The sequence below is a fragment of the Dermochelys coriacea genome, chromosome 1 (assembly GCF_009764565.3).
Source record: "Dermochelys coriacea isolate rDerCor1 chromosome 1, rDerCor1.pri.v4, whole genome shotgun sequence".
Taxonomy (NCBI): domain Eukaryota; kingdom Metazoa; phylum Chordata; order Testudines; family Dermochelyidae; genus Dermochelys; species Dermochelys coriacea.
In genome coordinates, this window is record NC_050068.2 from 255039832 (window position 1) to 255060485 (window position 20654).

Consider the following 20654-nt stretch of genomic DNA (forward strand, 5'->3'; position numbering starts at 1 on the left):
AAATCAGTGATTTAAATCATTATTTAAACCACCAAGTGGAAAGCCTCAATTTAAATCATCCATTTTAATCAACTTTTCTGTTTGTATTTCGGTTATTTTCTAAAGAAAGGGTGCATTCTCACTGATTAATATAACCATTCAACATGCTGATTTACAACTAAATAGACCTTTTGTATAGATTTGATACTACTTTTTATTACGTAGGAGTATAACTATATACATTTATATGTAGGAGAGTACACTATATCTGTATCCATTTATTTTAGCAATTAACATTTTCAGATTCTTATTAATTGTACATTTTTAGTGTGTTAGAAAATGGTGACTGATATACTGCTTATTTACTAAATAATTAACTTTTTGCTCATGATTTGTGTCAAGCGATATTAGGATAGTAACTGGAATTTAATTTTGTGGGTACTGGACCCACAAAACAGCATATCAAACTTATAAAATTAAAATTAAACAAAACAATCTCAAATGTTTTGGATACATAAACTTCTCTTATCAAAACACGTCTCACATTTACAACTAAAAGATTTATTAAACAGAGGGATTAACTGTAGTCAGAAAATTAAACTGATTATTTCAGGTCAGCCTGGAAAAATTTTCAAATATTCGTAAGTAAAAGAGACTGGAGCTCAAGTTCTTGCTTTCCTAAGTCTCTTGAAAATGAGACAGTCTCCTAAGGTACTTAGGCTGAGCCACTGTGCCATATTTATAAAGCTTGACCTCAAAAATGAGATGTTATTCCCCTGATTCTTTCTTTATATCGAAAAGCAGCTTCTAACTCAAAGTTTTTGATGGAGACTTGTGGATTTAGTTTTATTTAAATGTTTTAAGAGACTATAATAAATTTAGGCCTCAATATATTCTGCATTAAACTCAGATTTCATTTTAAACAGGTTTATTTTAAAAAAGAAAAATGTATTATAATTTAAATAACAAACTCAAGAAAATCGGATTTAAATAAAAAATCTTCCCCCCCTCCCCCTCCCAAAATCATTGATTTTTGTTTACCCTGCCCCCCCCCAAGTCAATGGGAGCTGGGTGCAGATATCTGAACACAGAATTTGTTGCCTTAAGCGTATTGATAGCAATCAAAGAGAGTCTCTAAGCAGGGAGCCACGTCTCCTACCACCATGTGCACACATGCCATAGAAGAAGAGTTAGTAGTAGTAGTAGTAGTAGGGGTGTGTGTGCGTGTGTGTGAGAGATACACACACGTAGTACCACACCAGGTCACAATACCCTAGGAGCCAGACCCTAAATTTTTTGTACATCCTAAATACACACCAAACAAGAGGAAAGAGTGAGCCTGCAACTTCAGTGTTTTTCAGAGCAAGTAAAGTAATTTTTTAAAAACAAGTCGCTGGCAACCAAATTCTAAATGAGCATGATTATCCAGAGTTTATTTACAGTAATCATTCATTTAAGTGCCCAGAAAAGCTAGCATGCAAAAATAGGCAGATGCCAAGGAAAGATGCCTCTTTGCTTTCACCTTTTCTGTCTGGAATCAGGCTGCCTTGCTGGGTGACCAGCTGTTGGGCTGCTAGTATCTTTGGGGATAAGAAGAGCTATCTATCTCCCTGCACGATGACAGCTGGCAAACTGAGCCCAATTACTGCCCTTTTCCTATTTCCCTCTTCAAGTCACTAACTTTTGTATTTTTTAATCTTTGCCTCTGTCCCAAATAAAACATAGAATAAAATATCTCCTAGCCTAAATGGATCAAGTGTGTTTTCTTGTCTAGTCTTCCATTTTCCCATTCCTTTACTCCCTCTTCTTGTTTCTTCCACTGCCCTCTTTATATTCTCTCTCGCTTGCTCGCTTTTCTGGTTATTTTTGTTTTGCGATCTCTCTCTCATTTTTTTTTATTCTTTCTTGTCCTGTTTCTCCTGTTCTTTCTAGCAAACCAGGTAACATTCCCTCCTTGTTTCATATCTTAACTACGAAACATTTTTATGTCTTGTCCACTCTCCCTTGTTTGATTGTCCTTTCTCTTTGCTTTCCTCCTGCTCTGCTCTCCGTCCCCCATCATCCCTCTCCTCCCTCATCCCCTTCCTTTATGCTGTTCTGGTCTTGCCATCCTTGTTCTACCTAACATCCCTTCCCCCACCCTTGCTCTTCCCTTATCTGTTGTTCAGTCCCGCACTGCTCCTTTGTGTTTGGTTGTCTCTCTCCCAAGATCTCTCATCTTTTGTGGAAGGGGTGGTGGGGAAGCTTGCTCTCTCATTGCCTAGGCTGTATCCATTGTGTGGATAAACATAAGACTTCAGTCTCCAGCGCTGTCAGTCCAGAGGCCCCCCCATTTGAGGGCGGAAGGCCTTTTGTTCATGAAGGGCTGAAGCCCACCATTTCCTTGAATTCACATAGGCCAGAGGGGATGGACCTTTCGTTCTGGTAGGTTCATGCCACCCTTTCCAGGATTTCAGTAGTCCAGAGACCCCTCCTTCATCTGAGAGGGCAGCGCCATTCGTTCTTCTGGTGGGCTCCACCCACAGTCCAGTGATTTAAAGAGACCAGAGCATTTAACCTCTAAAGGCTTAAATGGTTTGGGACCTGCCTACAGAAAAGACCACCCTGCTTCTCATAACATACGGCCCCATGTATAATCAGCAGAGGTGCTCAAGATGGGTTCCCTTGATTTAACAGAAGATGCTGGTTGCAGCGCATTTTTCACCAGGGGACCTCAGCTGTGAAACAAGCTTCTGCCCTTGGTATGAGGCAGTCTGGGATTTACGGTATGTGGTAAGGCTTGTTCTTTTGCCCAGCCAGGTGTCTGAAGACAGAGGGGCCTCATGGGAGTGATTTGTTTATGGGGGAATGGACAGTTTGGTGGGGAAAGCCCTGCCTATTGCGTTGTGCTGGGGAGGGCTTGCTGGCATTTTTCTGTCAGCTTGATGCTAGCTTTGGTTTGGTTGTTTTTTTTATTTTATATAATGCTAAAAGTTGCACATGACTGCCTGATTGGCATAATTCTAAATGGAAATAAATCAGACGCTAGCAAAGAGTGTCTGGCCAGCTACCTCCTCATTCTACTACCCCTTCTAATGTTGTATAAAATACTTTTGTGGACTTCTTGTCATGATTGAGACACCTATTCAGTGCTATGCCAACTCCCACATTTCTGGAAATAGCCAAATCAGGCACTGTAATCTGTCAGGATCTGCTGTCTCCAGAAATGTTGATTTGAGTACAGGTTAACTGTGGTGCTTTTCAGTCCTAAAGATTAGGAGTGTATCCACACGCTCTCCGTTCTTGGAGAACACTAGCCTCTGTAGGCAAGTTCATCAAAGGAATGGGACTGCCAGGGGAATTGTTCAACCACTGTTTCCCCCTGTAATGCCCTTAAACTTTAACTTCTCAGTCCTGTAACAACAGACACTGGCTAATGCTTAGATCTGTCTAAAAACTATAGCTCCCAAACCAAATTATTATTGTTTATTTTTTTAGCATTATGTGTGTGCAGTGCTCTGCAGACAAACTTAAAAAGATGAGCCCCTGCCTGATGGTGTCTACAATTTAAGGTAGCTGTAGCACAACAAGAGATAAGAGAGTAAGATTTGTGGGGGTGGAGAAGGTAAGGCACTATGGGAAAGATGGGAGTTACAGTGGTAAAAGGCCAAGTACAGGCGGTCATGCTTAATAGTTCTGAGGCCACATAGAGGGCAGCATATTTTACTTTTTCATATACTTGCCATATAAATTCCTTTGTGCTGCATAAATCCACCAAGACTCGGATTTGCTAAGGAGCCTATAAGCTCTCGTTGCATTTCTGTGTGTGTTGGGCAACTAGCTCCTGTAGTTTTCTTTGAAAATCCCACCCCAAAATGCTGCTCGGTAATCTGTGTCCACCTGCCATTTTGCCTTCCTGCTTTTCTTCCTCTGATGGTTGCAGGAATCAGAAGTGAGCTCTCTACTCTGTGTGATATGTGGGTAACAGATAAAGAGCTCTCATGTCAGTGAGGCGCTCTCCTGTGACCAGCGTTCCAATAGCCCCGCCTTGCGCACGTGCTTTAGGATAGAGCAAGAAGCAGTATTGAGCAGAGGTGGCGCAGCACCAGTCATGGTGACGGAGAGAGCGTTTGGAGGAGACACTGAACCAGGCAGCACAAGGGGAGGGAGGGATGAAGTGAGTAGCCGAACTCTGGATGGGAGACAGCAAGAGGGATGGGGGAGAGAGATGTTGGGAGCAAGAAAGGAATGGGGAAAATGGATTGGAGAACATGAGAGACGGAGAAGAGAAAAAACTGATATTTAAGAAGGTAGAGACAATGGGCCAACTTCATTCCAAATGTAACTTCTTTGACTTTAATGGGTTACAGCAGGGATAGATTAAGTTCATTGACTTGGTTCCACAAATGTTATCTTTACCATGACATTTGTACCTTGCTCATCGCTGTAGTGTCTGAGTACCTATGCATAGATGGTTTTCCACCTACCATCTGCTCCCACCGTGCTTCCTGTTTGTTAATTTGCATGATGCCCAGGTTTTCCTGTGACAAAGGACTACCACTCGGTAGCTTCTGCAAGCAGATTCAGCACCTGGCTCAAACGGGAGAGCTTTTGAGGTGGAAATGGCTGGAGAGGGGAATTAATGAAGATCACATGATCTTAGTTTTCTTTTGCAGCTGGATCTGTGTGTAAAGTGCTCCTGACTTTGATATCAGAACCACTCCTCAGCTGATGCTGATTCAACAGTGTAAGGTGTTGTCTTAAACCATAAATGGATTAAACTCATGGTCGTATTTACCTCAGAGGGTACATCTTCACAGCAGAGCTAACTCATAAGAACGGTGATACTGGGTCAGACCAAAGGTCCATCCAGCCCAGTATCCTGTCTACCGACAGTGGCCAATGCCAGGTGCCCCAGAGGGAGTGAACCTAACAGGTAATGGTCTAGTGATCTCTCTCCTGCCATCCATCTCCACTCTCTGACAAACAGAGGCTAGGGACAGCATTCCTTAGCCATCCTGGCTAATAACCATTAATGGACTTAACCTCCATGAATTTATTCAGTTCTCTTTTAAACCCTGTTATAGTCCTAGCCTTCACAACCTCCTCAGGCAAGGAGTTCCACAGGTTGATTGTGCGCTGAGTGAAGAACTTCCTTTTATTTGTTTTAAACCTGCTGCTCGTTAATTTCATTCGGTGGCCCCTAATTCTTATATTATGGGAACAAGTAAATAACTTTTCCTTATTCACTTTCTCCACACCACTCATGGTTTTATATACCTCTATCATATCCCCCCCTTAGTCTCCTCTTTTCCAAGCTGAAAAGTCCTAGCCTCTTTAATCTCTCCTCATATGGGACCGGTTCCAAACCCCCAATCATTTTAGTTGCCCTTTTCTGAACCTTTTCTAATGCCGGTATATCTTTTTTGAGATGAGGGGACCACATCTGTACGCAGTATTCAAGATGTGGGCATACCATGGATTTATATAAGGGCAATAAGATATTCTCCGTCTTATTCTCTATCCCTTTTTTAATGATTCCTAACATCCCTTTTGCTTTTTTGACTGCCGCTGCACACTGTGTGGATGTCTTCAGAGAACTATCTACGATGACTCCAAGATCTTTTTCCTGATTAGTTGTAGCAAATTAGCCCCCATCATATTGTATGTATAGTTGGGGTTATTTTTTCCAGTGTGCATTACTTTATTTATCCACGTTAAATTTCATTTGCCATTTTGTTGCCCAATCACTTAGTTTTGTGAGATCTTTTTGAAGTTCTTCACAGTCTGCTTTGGTCTTAACTATCTTGAGCAGTTTAGTATGATCTGCAAACTTTGCCACCTCACTGTTTACCCCTTTCTCCAGATCATTTATGAATAAGTTTGAATAGGATCGGTCCTAGAACTGACCCTTGGGGAACACCACTAGTTACCCCTCTCCATTCTGAAAATTTATCATTTATTCCTACCTTTTGTTCCCTGTCTTTTAACCAGTTCTCAATCCATGAAAGGATCTTTCCTCTGATCCCATGACAACTTAATTTACGTAAGAGCCTTTGGAGAGGGACCTTATCAAAGGTTTTCTGGAAATCTAAGTACACTGTGTCCACTCAGACCCTTACTTCAGTATTGTCCCTAACCTGACTCCTGTCCACATATAAAAACCTTTCCCCTGATTGTGGTGGTTCTTTCCATCCGGACTAGCTGAGGTGTAGGCTAGAGCTCAGGTCGCTGGAATGATCCAGTACCCTTGGGCTGTACCTTGCCAGAAAACCGCTCTGGAAAAAAGCCTAAATAGTAGGAAAAACCCACAAAAAACAGAAAAATGTAAGCAGAGGACAGGATTTGAATTTCTTATAATGAGCCCGGGGGTGGATTTGATCATGATGCTGGGTGAGGATATGTGTCATGATGCCATGATGCTAGGTGGGATTTGTGTCAAAAAATAAATGCCGGGCATCGTTCAACAAAAAGTGTCCCACAAGACAAGTGGAAAAACCCGCAGCCGGGACCTAAAAATGCCAGCCCAATTGGCCAAAAACAAGCAAATAGTCACTTGTTTTAAGCAAATTTGGCAATGCTTATAAAATGCAGGCTAAATCACTCAAGTGCCCTTAGTCCTTCAGTGTCTTCCCGTAATTCCCAGCTCATGCTCAGAAGGACAAAAAAGTTATCCTGCAATTCACTGGGAAAGAATCAAAGAGTTGGCTCATCTTAGTGCGGCACAAAGAACCATAGGATGTGCTCCACAGTCTCGGGGCAGCAACCATGGTAGCAATACACATGGGGGATTGCAGTGGTGAGGACACAGTAAATCAGGTAGGGCTTTGCACTATGACTGCTCATATCCGGGCTAGGCTAACTGGGCTAGGTGCTCCCTGGTGCCAGTCACTCAAGGTAAATCTGCAATGAAAACACACCCAGAGATTGCCTCACTTCCTGTGCAATAGTAATCAACAGAAGGGCTGGAATTATCACCCCCTGGTTTAATCATTCGGGGCTGGAGACAGCGCATTTTCACTGAGGGTGTCTTTCAGATATGCAGTTTGTTTCCCCCTCAGCTGTCAGAGCCTTTCTCTATTGACCTTCAGGTCCTGTTGTAAAACCTGTTTGTTCTCCCAGGATTTTTGGGTGGGAAGGAACGAGTAGGTGGGTGGCTTAATAAGATGAGCTTTCTCTAAGGACACATTGGGGCTTGGGAGAGTTTATTACTGATTAGGACATTTGTCCCTGGATGGCTGTGTTTTTAATATTTGTATATGGTCCCAGAGGGATGGGAATAGATATATTTAATTGCAATAAATGAATAGACATATTTTTGCTGCATAATAGAATAACATAACTGAAAAACTTCACTCCCAAATTTCCGGTGTGTATTTAATGGCTAGAAGTACAAAAGCTTACTAGGGACTTGCACCCATTGGTTGCTAGACCAAGCAGAGAAAATGCCCCACAAGGGTTCTCTCAAAACATGGAAAGATCTGTCTGTCCCTGACTGGGGATTGTTTGACTATTGTTTGACCCACTGACTAAGCCCAAGTTGGATTGATTATCAGCCATCTCACCTGGGAGGCCCTGGCTTAGGTGTCTCTGCTCCTGGAAAAAGTCAAGCCCACTTCTGGGACAATTTGAGGACTTTGTTGAAGCTATAGCAGTGATCTTCCATGACTCAGGTTGTGAGGGTACAGTCAAGTCTGCACTTCAGGTCTTGTGGCAGGTATGCTGGCCTGTTGCTAAATCTACAGTGGAGTTCAGATGCTGGGTAGTAGACACTCAATGGAATGAGGACACACAGCATTATCATTTCTGGCTCAGCCTAAATGAAGATATTAAAGATGAACTGGCACAGGTGGAATCCCCATCCAGCCTGAGCGTTGTCATTAACCTATGCATCAAGATTGATGACTTCCTGATCAAACGCTGCCAAGCAAAAAGATGGTCCTCCTCACTCCAGCCAGTCCTGTTGGCCAGCCCCCTCGTCCTTCAGCAGCCCAGACCAATGCTTGTCTGTCGGTATCTTGGTGATGGGCAATCCGTGTCTAACTTATCTTCAACTCCCTCTTCTGTACTGTCCCTGACACAAACCTACAGGTGCTGGTGAACTCAGGTGCCTCAGGAAATTTCATGGATCTGAAGTTTGCCTGAGCAAACAAAATTCCCAACCTGGTGCAAGGACTTCCCCGTGTTAATGCAGCCCATAGACAGGTCACGCCTTTCATTGAGACCAGTCACCCACCATACGGCTCCCTTAGAGGTAAATACCCTTCTAGGCCACCAAGAAATCCTTCAGTTTGGGCTAATTTGTGCACTGCATTCATCAGCTGTCTTTGGCATCCCCTGACTCATCACCCATGTCCCATGCTTCCACTGGCAGTCAGGCATGTTATGCTTTGACTCCCTATTTTGCCAACAGTCCTGTTTCCTGAGAGCTGACCTGAGACCAGCAACCCTTCAGAGATGTGAAGAGATGATCCAAAGGTGACCCCGCGACCTGCATGACCTCCCGAACAGCTCCAGGGATTCCTGTTAAATATCAGCACTATGTCAACATGTTTGACAAAAAACAATCTGACAATCTACTGCCCCATCACAGCTACGACTGTCCCATCGACCTCCAGTCAGGAACAGAGGTTCCCTTTAGGTGCATTTACTCCTTCTCTGTACTTGAACTTCAGGCTCTCTGGAGAGATCCCGAGGAAAACCTGCAGAAGGGTTTCATTTGCCCCTCCATGTCCTCAGTGGGGCCCCCAATCATCTTTGTGGTGAAATAAAAACAGTTCCTCTGGCCATGTCTGGATTAGAGAGCCCTGAACAAGATAACAATCTGAAACTGATATCCTTTACCAATTATTAATGAGCTGATTGAAAGGCCACACTCTCTCAAGGTCTTCAGAGTTGGACCTCCATGGAGCTTATAACCTGGTGAGGTTTCAGGAAGGAGAGAAAAAGAAGAACTGCCTTCTGGACCATGTATGGCCACTTGGTCATGCTGTTTGAGTTGTGCAACACGCCAGCGACCTTCCAGTATTTCATAAATGACATCTTTAGGAACATGGTGCACCAATTTGTCATAATTTACCTGGACGACATCCTTGTTGTCTCTGAAAGTCAGGCCTTCCACAATCATTACATGCGTATTGTCTTGTAGAGACTCCACCAAAACAAACTCTTCACAAAGCTCAAGGTTTAATTAAAGACACAGTTGAATTCTTGGAATATATCATCTCACCTGAGGGACTTACCATGGAGCCATGCAAGGTGGCGGCAATATCCAACTGGGCTGCACCCAAGGACATACATGGGGTGCAGGGATTCTTGGGACTTGCCAGTTTCTACAGGTGATTTATTAAAGGATTCTTTAGCTTGATTGCACCCATAATGGCACTCTTTCAAAAAAGGGCCTAGTTCACCTGGGCCAGGGTGTTTTAGTCGGCCCTTGAGCGACAGAAGAGAGCATTCATCTCAGCACCCATCATGATTTACCCAGATCCCACTAAACCATTTATGATCGAGACCAGCACCTCAAATTTTGCCATAGGTGCAGTATTATCTCAACATGTGGGCCCCCATAACCAACTCCACCCCGGTGCCTTGCAGTCTCAGAAGCAACCCCCGGTGGAAAAAAACTACATGTAGGACAAGGAGCTATTGTCTATCCAGGCAGATTTTGTGGAGTAGCACCATCTCCTAGAAGTAGCCAGATTCCTGGTCCACGCCCTGATGGACCACAAGAACCTGGAGTACCTATGGACTGCAAGACACTTTAACCAATGCCACATCCACTGGTTCCTGTTCTTTGCTTGGTTCGACTTTGTGAACTATCACCCAGGTACAAGAAACAGGAAGATGGGTGCCCTGTCCCAAAGATGAATATCTCAAACCTGGTAAAGAGTTCTTTACTACCATACTCAAGGTGTGTCCAGCTTTGTCAAAAGAACAATCAACAACAGTCTGACGTCCTCCATCTACTCCTTGATCCCTGATGACGCAAATCACCAGCCCTTGAACAATTGCGGTATGTGACCCAACTCAATGTTCTGATTTCAGATTGGCCTCCTCTATCACAGGGGTTGCATTTATTTTCTAGAGGGACAATCTAGGCTTCCGATATTGAAACTATGCCACAATTTGCCTTATGCAGTCTGTTTTGGCCAGTTCAAGACCTGGAATCTGGTATCGAGCTGTTTCTGGTGGCTAGATCTATGAGCTTACATCAAGGATTATATAACATCTTGCGATCTCTGTGCAAGTACCAAAAACCCATGATCAAAACCCCTAGGTCTCCTCCAGCATCTGCTCATGCCTCCACAGCCTTGGTCTACCAATGAACTTCACTGTAGAACTGCCATACTCTCAGGGACGCTCAGTAATCCTGGTTGCCATAGACCTCCTTACAAAGATGGCACACTTCACCCTGTGCTGTACTGTTCCTACTGCACAGGAGATGGCTCAGCTCTTCCTGAAAAATGTCTTCTGCTACCAGTGTCCAGACAGAGCTGATACTGGCCCCATCAGATTTTGCACAATTTAAACTTTCATTTTTAAAAAAACATTAGTTAATCCTTTTATGGGTTGTGAAGAAAACCTTCCTAAAGTGACCCCATGCAGGGCTGAGTCTGAAGAGTAACTCTTAACTGTTTCATGGTCCCTTGCAAAATGTGTTAACTCCTTATGCTAAACAATCTGTTCCACCTTGTATTTAGCTATGACTCTGAGCAGGGCTGCCCCGAGGATTCAGGGGGCCTGGGGTCTTCTGTCATCTCACACTGCAACAGAAACATTGTGGGAATTTGGGTTGAATTTACTGAATTGTTTCAGTTGAAGAAATAAGAAAAGATCAAAGCATTTCATTTTGACATTTTTTAAATGAAATGTTTCAATTTTTCAATTAAAAATCCTCTGTTTTGAATGTGACTGCAATTTTATTTTATTTTTTTAAAGAGGATTTTAAAAAACCCAAAAAAAACCCAAAAAGAAATTAACTTTTTCAGTTTAAAAACTGTTTGGGGTTTTTTAGGTTTCATTTTGACCACCAACCAAATAAATCAGTTATTTGAACAGCTGTAGTTGAACCCACAACAATGGAAAAACATCTTGTAACTGGGTCTCTTTTCTCTCATCAAAAACAGTCTTGAAAATGGATGACTCAGGTTCTGCAATTATGGGTTCACGAGGTACAGAACTGGAATCTGGCCACTCACTGGCTCATATGTTCTTATGAGATCTAGAAGTCTTCATGGTAAGACTGCAGCCTGCCCATTTGTCCTTGACTCTGGTCTCCAGTGTGTCCTGGGGCCAGTGATCCCTAATAATCAGGTGCGGGAGTGATTTAGAGAAGCACTTGCTTTGGCTAATGCCCTAGCTAGAGTTCTGGTGATTTAATTAAACCACTTGAGCTTCTCTTTCACAGCTTTATTAAGATGTCACCCAGACCCCTGGGGTTATTTGTACCTTTGTAATTCATACTTGCTCTTGGTTTATTTTATATGGAAATATATATAATGTATTTCAGTGTGTTTCTATGTTTCATCCCCCATGTGGACTATTAGAAAAAGCTTTCCAGAAAGTGTGCATCATCAACTTAAAAAAAGAAAGGCTTAAGCAGGATTTAAAGAATTAACTAGTGCTGAGAATGGGAAAGTACCTAATAGATGGAGCAGCACAAGGAACTCTCCTGCCTTCCCTACCCCTCAAGAGTATAGTGATACGGGACTGAGATTTGGACTGCATTGTAGGGTTGCAGGACAAGCAAAGCAACTTGGGAGCCTTATTTTTCTGGGAGCTGTGCAGTTCCCAGGCCAGCCTTATCAGTGGGATCAGGAGATAACTCACTGAGATACCTTCACCCTCCTGTCAGCAATAACCCAAGAAGAGGAAAGAGGTATCTCATGGCCTGATTTGCATCCACTTTTTTTTATCTCATAATGTAGGGATTGTGTTGTCTTTGATCCCCGTAATTTGTATGGTTGGTTACCCTAAAGATAGGTCTAGTGGAAAGAGTAGCTGGTGATGTCAGTGATATAAAGAGCAAGATGGAAGTAGGAGCTAACAGCTGAAGTTGGAAGGGTCCACTGAGAAACTGATGGTTCTTTCAAAAGTAATGAATTTAGTGTTGTTAGGATGAGGGTACCAAGAGGCAGATTAAGCAAGACAAATACACCTGGGACTCAAGGCAGCAGTGGAATTTATTATATGACTAGAATGTGCAAAATCTAACTACTTTCTCTAACAGCTTCTGTTATGTCTTTGGGTATTTACATGTAAGAACATTCTCGGTTATAAACAGGAATCTACTTCCTTCTCCAAAGTACTTGCCTGGTTTCTGCCTGCTATAGGTTTATTATTGTTGTTGTTTCATTTTAAAGCATTTGTATAGTTTTAAATTCAATTTTACTTTTTGTTTCTTTGAAATATCAGCTAAACACTTTGAATAAGTGTTTCCCCCTACCAATCTGGTGGGTTTTTTGTGCGTGAGAAATGACACCCATATCCATATCCCCATGTTTTGCTCTTCCTCAAAATGGATAGTCTCTCCCAATACTTCTGGCAGGCCTGAATTCAAGCTGGCTACAGTGGGGCAGGAGACTGGGTGGGGGAGGTTGGGAGAGGGAGAGAGGAGGGGCTGGAAGAACGGGGAGGGAGGCATGATAATGATAGGGGAAGGGGATGGAGAGGGACAGTGCCTACACCTCACGGGTTAGGAAAGGGAGTAAATGGAGTCCGCTCTCCAAGCGTTAAGGGGCAGGCTGGAATTTCTGTGTGTACACGTATGATGAAATTCTGACCCTGAAATGATCACACACAGGTCCAGGCTGGGTGGCTTCCAAAGGCTTGAAAATAAGACAGCAGACCCAAAAAAACCCAAAACAAAACGGGGTTTATAATTTAATTGTTTAAAAGGTTATTGTTTTTAAGCCAATCTCATGATATTTTTGGCGTCTGGCTCATGATTTTGGAATGCCTGGGTCTGGCAATATTGAGGACTGCTCACAGTAGTGTGATGGGGTATACAAACCCCAGAGTGGGCCCAAAGAGGTTAAAAGGCAATACTGGGCCCAAGTAGCCCTGTCCCTCTGGGCCTGCCAAGCATGCTCTGACTGGAGGAGTGGGTTAAAAGGAGCTCAGAAGCCTAGGCAAATGGTGGTAACAGGCTACAGGACAGAGGAATCCTTCTCCGGGAAGCCAGACATAAGGTTGAGCCTGAGAGGGGACCATAGAGCAGATAAGGCCTCCAGGCAGAGCCTTCTCCAACCACCACCACCACCACCACCACCCCTTTGAGAACCTGCAGGTCCTGCAGTGCCCAGCTCCTTTGCACTTTTTTTCATTGAGCAACTGACTAGTTGGACTATAAAGGCCATACCCCAAACTGAAGGGACCTATTGGTAGGAAGTAGTCCAGGGAAATAAACTTGGATTTCCTACAGGGAGCACCCTGCTTGTGTTGCTTCCCACAGGACCCTGGGCTGGGACTCAATGGGGAGGGAAGCCCATGTCCCTTTACCACACCCCTTTAAGGGCCAAGGCCCAGATGTGGGTGAAAAGCTAAAGATTCCTGGCTTAAGGTCAGGAACAGGCACTTCAGCTGCCCTGACAGAGTGGTAAGGGGGTGAGAGTTGGTGTGCAAACCACTGAGATGTGTGGCCCTCCCAGCCCCCTATCACAGAGCACTACACTCTGTCTGGCAGGATCAGGCCTATCGTATGCACCGGGGGGCCTGCTCATGCAAACACTTACACAATTGAACAATTTCACTCATGTAACTAGTCCCTCTGATGCTTTTCAGGATCAGGGCTAGTCATAACCACCATAGAATCCTGCATGGAGCTTGTGGGGGTTAGGGAGATCAGGCAAGCAGCTTCTTTTATGTCCTCTCTTTGATTTTTTTGGTTTGGCTTGGTTTGGTTTAAAATATTTTTATCTGAGATATAAAATAACCTTTGCTAAACCAATAACAGGGGAAAAAAAGAAAGGAATGCTTTACTACATACTTTATAGATAGCTCACGTGCTCCAGCTGGGTTCACTAGTCTGCAATATCACCAGCATATACATGGGAGCTGCTTCACTTTCCCTGTCACGTCAGATCTCTGGACTAAAGTCAGTGATGATGTCCCTTAAATGATGATGTCCCTTAAATATTCAGCATTGCCTTAAACCAGGACTGTCCCCCATTCTGTGACGTTACATAATCTATTTTAATTTTTAAATTGTTTGTGTTTGACTCTAGAGCTCATGAAAGGGGCCAGATGGACCGCTCCAGAGCCTGAAGCCCTCTGTTTAGCCACAGAGGGTTTGTCTACACTGCAGCTGGGAGTGAGTCTCCTGGATTGGCAGGTAGCGATCAATATATTGGGGGTTGATTTATCACGTCTAGTCTAGATGCGATAAATCGATCCCCAAGTGCTCTCCCATCGACTCCAGAACTCCAGGGCCGCGAAAAGCGCAAACGGAATCAACGGGGAAGCGGCGGCAGTTGACTCACCGGCATGAAGATGCCGCGGTAAGTCGATCTAGGTATGTTGACTTCAACTACGCTATTCTTGTAGCTGAAGTTGCGTACCTTACATCGATTCCATGCCCCCTAGTGTAGACCAGGGCTCAAGCTAGAGGGGCTCAAGCTAACACACTAAAAATAGCAGTGTGAACATAGTGGCTTGGGTGGCAGCTCAGGCTTTCAAGCCCACCTGACCCCTGGTCTGAGCGCAGGTGGCTACCCTGAGTCTACACTAGAGCCATGACATCTACACTGCTATTTTTAGTGCACTAGCTCAAGGCCATCTAGCATGAATCCATCTACCCGGGCTGGGAAGCATGCTGCCAGCTGCAGGGTAGACATACCCAGAAAGGGCAGAGCACTGATACAGACTCCATCACCCTGCAGTATACTTTTCCCTGGCACAGATCGCACTGCCAGTGCCAAAAGTTCAAAAATCATGAGTCAGGCCCCTAAAAATCATGAGATTGGCTTAAAAATTGAGATTTCTTGGATGCATTTGGGTCACGTTTTCCAGCTTTTCTCTGAAATTATGAGGAGTGGAAACTTACTTTTTTGTTAAATGAAATCTGAGATACTTACATAATCATTGTCTGCAAGAGCTGGAGCTCTCCGTGAAACACCAGTTATCACGAGAAGGATAAAATTGCAAGAGCTGGTGCCACTGCGATAGAGCTACATTCCATTCCAAATCATTACCGTTGCTGAATGCGGTGGTGAAGAAGGGAGATCGCTAACACAATGATGCACATGATTCATGCTGGTCTACACGTGACTGCAAAGTCAGGGTAGCCATCATGTTAGCTAACTCAGTTCTGCAAAACTGCATTCAACCACAATACAATTTGTACTGTAGACCAGCCCCTAAAAGGAGCACTTCGGGGAGTGGAAAATGTTTCTCGCTCTGTGGCTCATTGAATCCTGGACAGTTCTGCTGAGACTCAGGCCAAGTAAGCCTGTTGTGACAGTGACATGCAAGCTTGTCCATTGGGAACAGGATGACAGGTTCCATCCTGCAACTGGCTTTGTGTGGGCAGACATATGTGCCTGCATGGACTGCCAGGGACTTCAGGGGAAGGCTAGTGGGCCTGTTCATTCAGAGCAAGTGGCCAGGATCAGGGCCTAAAATCACTAAACTCTATTTTTATATATTGCTGGAAGAAAACATAAAAGAAGAAGAAAACGTAGCACCCAAAGTGGTACTCTAAGGGATATATACAATACTGACAAATTATTACTTTCTATTTATTGCTTTTATAATAAAGCATTAATAATTTTAGTAGTAGTATTCATTTTTTGTATTACAATAGCATACAGATGCTCAGCGCCTCCCACCCGACAGTGGCCCCACCAATCTGCACCTTGCCCTTCCTCCCAGCACCTCCTGCCTGCTGCCATCAGCTGTTCAGCAGCATTGAGGCAGTGCTGGGGAGGAGGGAGCGGAGCAAGGGCGGGGCGCTCAGGGGAGGGGATGGGAAGAGGCAGGGTGGGTTTGGGGGCAGGGCCCAAGGCAGAGCAGGGTCAAGCACCCCCAGAGAAAGTGGAAAGTCATCGCCTCTGGGCTCTAGACATACACATAGTAAGCAACAGTTTCTGTCCTGGAGAATTTACAGCCTAAGTAGATATGGTTGGGCAGGGAAGCAGCGGCACAGGGAAGTGAAGTGACTTGCCCCAGGTCATACAACAGGGCAATGGCAGAGCCAGGAACAGAACCCAGGGTTCCAGACCCTTGGGCCAGTACTCTATCCTTTGGGCAACACTGCATCTTGTTAAATATTTTGTATTTACATATTGCCTTCCACCTGAAGATCTCAGTTCTTTACAAGCAATGATCAATTAAGTTTCACAATAGATGAATCAATATTTTAGTTATTATTAATATGCCCAAATATTTACCAGGTAGGAAAGGGAAGAACAAGTTCTAGTCCAATATGTACTTGGTATAATATAACTGAATCATAATTAAACACACAAAACTACACTAATTCAGCATTAAGGTTGTAATTTTATATATTTTATAAGGTGGAAGTTAGGAAATGCCAAAGACAAAGGCTGAAATCCTGGCCCCATTGAAATCAATAGGAGTTTTGCCATTGACTTCAGTGGAGCCAGGTTTTCACTTCAAGTTACTTCAGCAACATGAACTGGCTGTGTAGTAATGTGGTATCTTCTAATTTGTTTTTTCCTCATTCAGTATCTGCTGCTGAATATGTCATAAAATATATAGCCTTTAAAGTGCAGGATGTTCAACACAGATGAATTAATGTTGCTGTATGAACCTTCTGCTAAATTCTGTCCTGCTTTATTTATCATTCAACCCAATTGAAGTCAGTGGAGTTGCATGGTATATAAGGCCCTGATCCACTTTAACAGGACTAATCAAGTCCTTAAATTAAGCACATACTTAAGTGATTTGCTGGTTTGGGACCTAAATGAGGACAGAATTTGGCTTAAGCGCTGTTCTTTTTCTGATCTTGTTCTGATTTTAATTCTTAAACCTGAACATTGCCTTCAACAGGATTTTTTTTTTTTGCATTTAATGTCTCTTTTTTTTTTTTTTTTAAAGAGGAGGAAAAATAAATTGATACCTGATAATATTGGTGCCATTTAAATTGGCCCCAGACTTTGAAACTCACATCTCCTGTAGGTGAAGGGGATGAGGGCAGGGTGAGTTCCAGAATTTACTGCTGTTGCTATTTGCTTGTAGATAGATTATCCAGCCTTACATAAAATTTATTCAGAAGCACATCTCTTTCCATTGTGGACCTGATCCTGCAGCCCTTTCACACACACACACTATCTCTTGACTTCAGGGGGAATTATGAGCATATAAGAGCTCCAGGTTAGTCCCTATCATGACAATGTTGTAGCAGTGGGAAAAGACAGAAACTATTTTTTAAATGAAAGCTTTGATCAGAAGTATATTGCAGAGTGCAGCAAAAATTGTCAAAACCCTAAAATCATGGACTCTGCAATTTTTTCGTGCCAGCAGTTTTCTTCTGTTCCTAGTTTTAAGACTGTGTTTTTTGGAGGATTGTGCTGTGTATTTTTCAGTGAAACATTTATATCCTCCCTTGTGCAAATTATCTCAGCCACAGCAGCAGTCTCTGTACCAGTCTAGGCTGTTCAAAGGTGGTGCATTCTAATGTCATAAAAAGGGTGGAACTTCAGTGGGCAAAAAATCTTAGTAGATCCCCACTGAACATGTTCAAAAGGGATCTTTTTAATTTGCTTGTAAATTTTTTATCCAACCTTCCCACCCCCAAAACTTGGTCATATACTCACACCTCAGTGAGTATTTCTTTCCAAGTTTCAATGTTCAGTGATTATTTGAGTCCCCTGCATGGGGGACAAATTGTGGCAATAATTTTTAAACCATTTTTTTCTCTCTGCTGTCGAACTCAAAAACAACTGAAGGAATTTTGCTCAGACTTTTATTTTTTTTTTTTAAAAAAAAAGCCCTTTTGAACAGAGACCAATTTTGAAAATATTTCATTCCAAAAGAAGATTTTCCAGAATGATCTGAGCATGTGAAAACAGAGTTACAGCCAAAGCTGGTTTTTTGCCTTCAAGTCAGTGGTCACTACCCAAAAAAAGCAATAAAATTTACCTACCTCATAGAGGAGTTGTGAGACTTAATTAATTAATATCAATGTTTGGAGAGATACTTCATTTCTAGGTTGCCTGTGAGCCTGCTTGTCTGTCTGCTAATCAATGAAGCAAGCAGATCAGATCACTTTCTGCATATCACAATTAAAGTTTCTTCTGACAAGATATGGAATATAGAGAGCCACACAGTCATAGAGAAACAATGAAAGCCTTCTAATGGGCTATATTCTGTTCTCTAGACACCTAAATTGCTTGAGTGATTCTACTGCATAGTATTCTCTTTTGCTAAAATCTTTTAAGGCCTAGTCCAGGTGCATATGTTATATTTCTGTTAAACATTTCTGATAGGATTTTAAACATTTCCTGTCAGAACCATGGTGCCCTACTCTGCCCTGTTACACAGACACAATTCCCACTGAAGTTAATGGGAGTTACGCCTCTGGAACTGAGGGTGGAGTTTGACAGTATGTGTTCAGTAAAAAGAAAAACAAATACTGTGCACTGGAATGTATTGTTTGCCAGAAGCAACACATTGGAATGCATCTGGTTCCTTTGCACAATACCAAAATAAGCCATCTGATTCTGAATCTGTGTTTTCTTATTAGGGTGTGACATAAGTGTGTGTCTAATATTATCATTTTTAGTAACAGTTTAAAGCTAGAAATGACAGCTTTCAAATTGATGAGGACACCTGTCCCTGAACTTTTAATATACACTGATGGGGTTCCATATTTCCAGTAAGAGAGTGAATATTTAAAAACGTTTTTGATGCTCTACATACTGTACAGCAATGAAGTCCACGCTTATGGTCAGGGAGAGTTATTTACACAGAATGAAATGGCCAAATGTTGGTTTTAAAATGTGTGATTCTAGAACTGTGGGGAGATCTGGAGGGGTATTTTTCTGGTTTTGTTTGATTTTCCAGTGGTGGTGTAAAGCCCTTTACCTCTTTTAAAGATGATATGGCATGTTGTGTAAAAGCAGGGCTTTGCCACAATGTCTGTGTCCAAAATTTCCCTCAACACGCACTCAGGCTGTTCTCTGTCCCTTTTGGTTGCCATCTAATGCTCAGCAATGGCTGGATTTCAGTGTTACTTTGTGTGTGTAGCTAATGAAGGCACAGCCCTTGGAGAGGGGACAAAGGTAGGTTTGTGCCGTTGGGATTTTGCACTGCGCTGGGGACCTAAATAGCCTCCACCATAATTTACACAGCCCTGGGATTATAGCAGGTTTTCAGGGCTGCCTTTGACTGCTATGACCATGCCCTCTGCACCAGGACTTGTGAGGGGGTCAGTAGAGGGTTGCTTATGGTAACTGAAGTGCCTTCCCCAGAAGAATTCTCCACTAGGCCCTTGTGGGTTTGTCTGCAACCCATATACATCACCACAGCATATAAACTTCTACAGCAGATGAACTACTGTAACAGCCAAACTAACTTGATGTTGAAAATGAATAATGAACACAAACCTGTTCTGTCACTTTCTGTTCATGCATGATATTTTAACTGGAAAGCAAAAAGAGTTTGCCATATCCTTTTGTTTGAAAACTACCTGGGGAGAAGTTAAGTGGGTTAGATGAGGAGAAATAAAAATTACAGTTTTAGTAGTCATCAAATTTTTTCTTCTCAGGTGATCTGGTATCTCGAGCAATGCATCACCTCCAACCACTCAACTCAAAGCAACACGGCAACGGCACTCCAATGCACCATAAGCAGGGATCACTATACTGGGAACCCGAGGCTTTGTACACTCTCTGTTATTTTATGCATTGTCCACAGATGGAATGGGAAAACCCTAATGTTGAGCCTTCAAAAGTCACACTGCAGATTGAAAGGTAAGATCTTATTTGCAATATTTAATATATGTATAAAGATGTTTTATTAATAAAAGTAAGCATTGCTGGCTAATTGATCATTACAGGCTATGCAAAATATATTTTACTGCAGTCCGTTTTGGTTAGGATCCCCTTGAAATAAATTTCTCCTGCAATGAAGTGCTCCACTGCTGACCCAGTATATATCAAAAGTGACACCCAGTGGCTACATCCAGCAGATTGGTTCCAGATGTGTATTTTGTAAAGATTTCTTTTTTCGTTCTTTGTCTCTTGGCTGTTCTGCATTTTGGAAAGGAAAATTAGAGGTTCTGTTTCTAACCTAACAGGTTTGGGTTTAAATGTGTTTTTCTACAAATTAATGGGATTCAACAACGGTAATTTGGGAAGTGGAGAATGAATAGAATGTTGTATATAAAGGACAGGCTGTTAAACATACTGTGCAACAGCTATACTGATTGCACAGGCATGACTCATACTTACACTTAGGAGTAACCTTGGGGCTTCCATTCTCCAGGCTGGCAGGTGACGCATGATTTTTGGGAGGCTGGATATGCTGGCCATACTGCTTTTAATACAGCTTTTGATGAAAACTAGGGAAAATAAAGGTAGAAAGAGAATGACAGGCTAGGTGTCAACTCAGTGTCCCAAGAAGATGGGGAGAAGGAAACACTGCTCTAAACTCTAGATCATTTCAGTGCAAAATTGAAATAAAATAATTTTGCAATTAAGAAAGGAATATTATCTATTGTCGAGGAACCA

The 20654-nt window shown here is 42.8% G+C and overlaps 1 protein-coding gene across 2 annotated transcripts in view; it reads left to right on the plus strand.

The window, feature by feature from the left end:
* The window catches only part of BTBD11 (BTB domain containing 11), a 269640-nt gene that overhangs the window by 159421 nt on the left and 89565 nt on the right, over window positions 1-20654 (plus strand). For both annotated transcript variants that reach the window (XM_038403493.2, XM_038403518.2), the window contains exon 3: window positions 19691-19895. In XM_038403493.2, the coding sequence (XP_038259421.1) occupies window positions 19691-19895 (205 nt within the window). The remainder of the gene's footprint in view (window positions 1-19690; window positions 19896-20654) is intronic.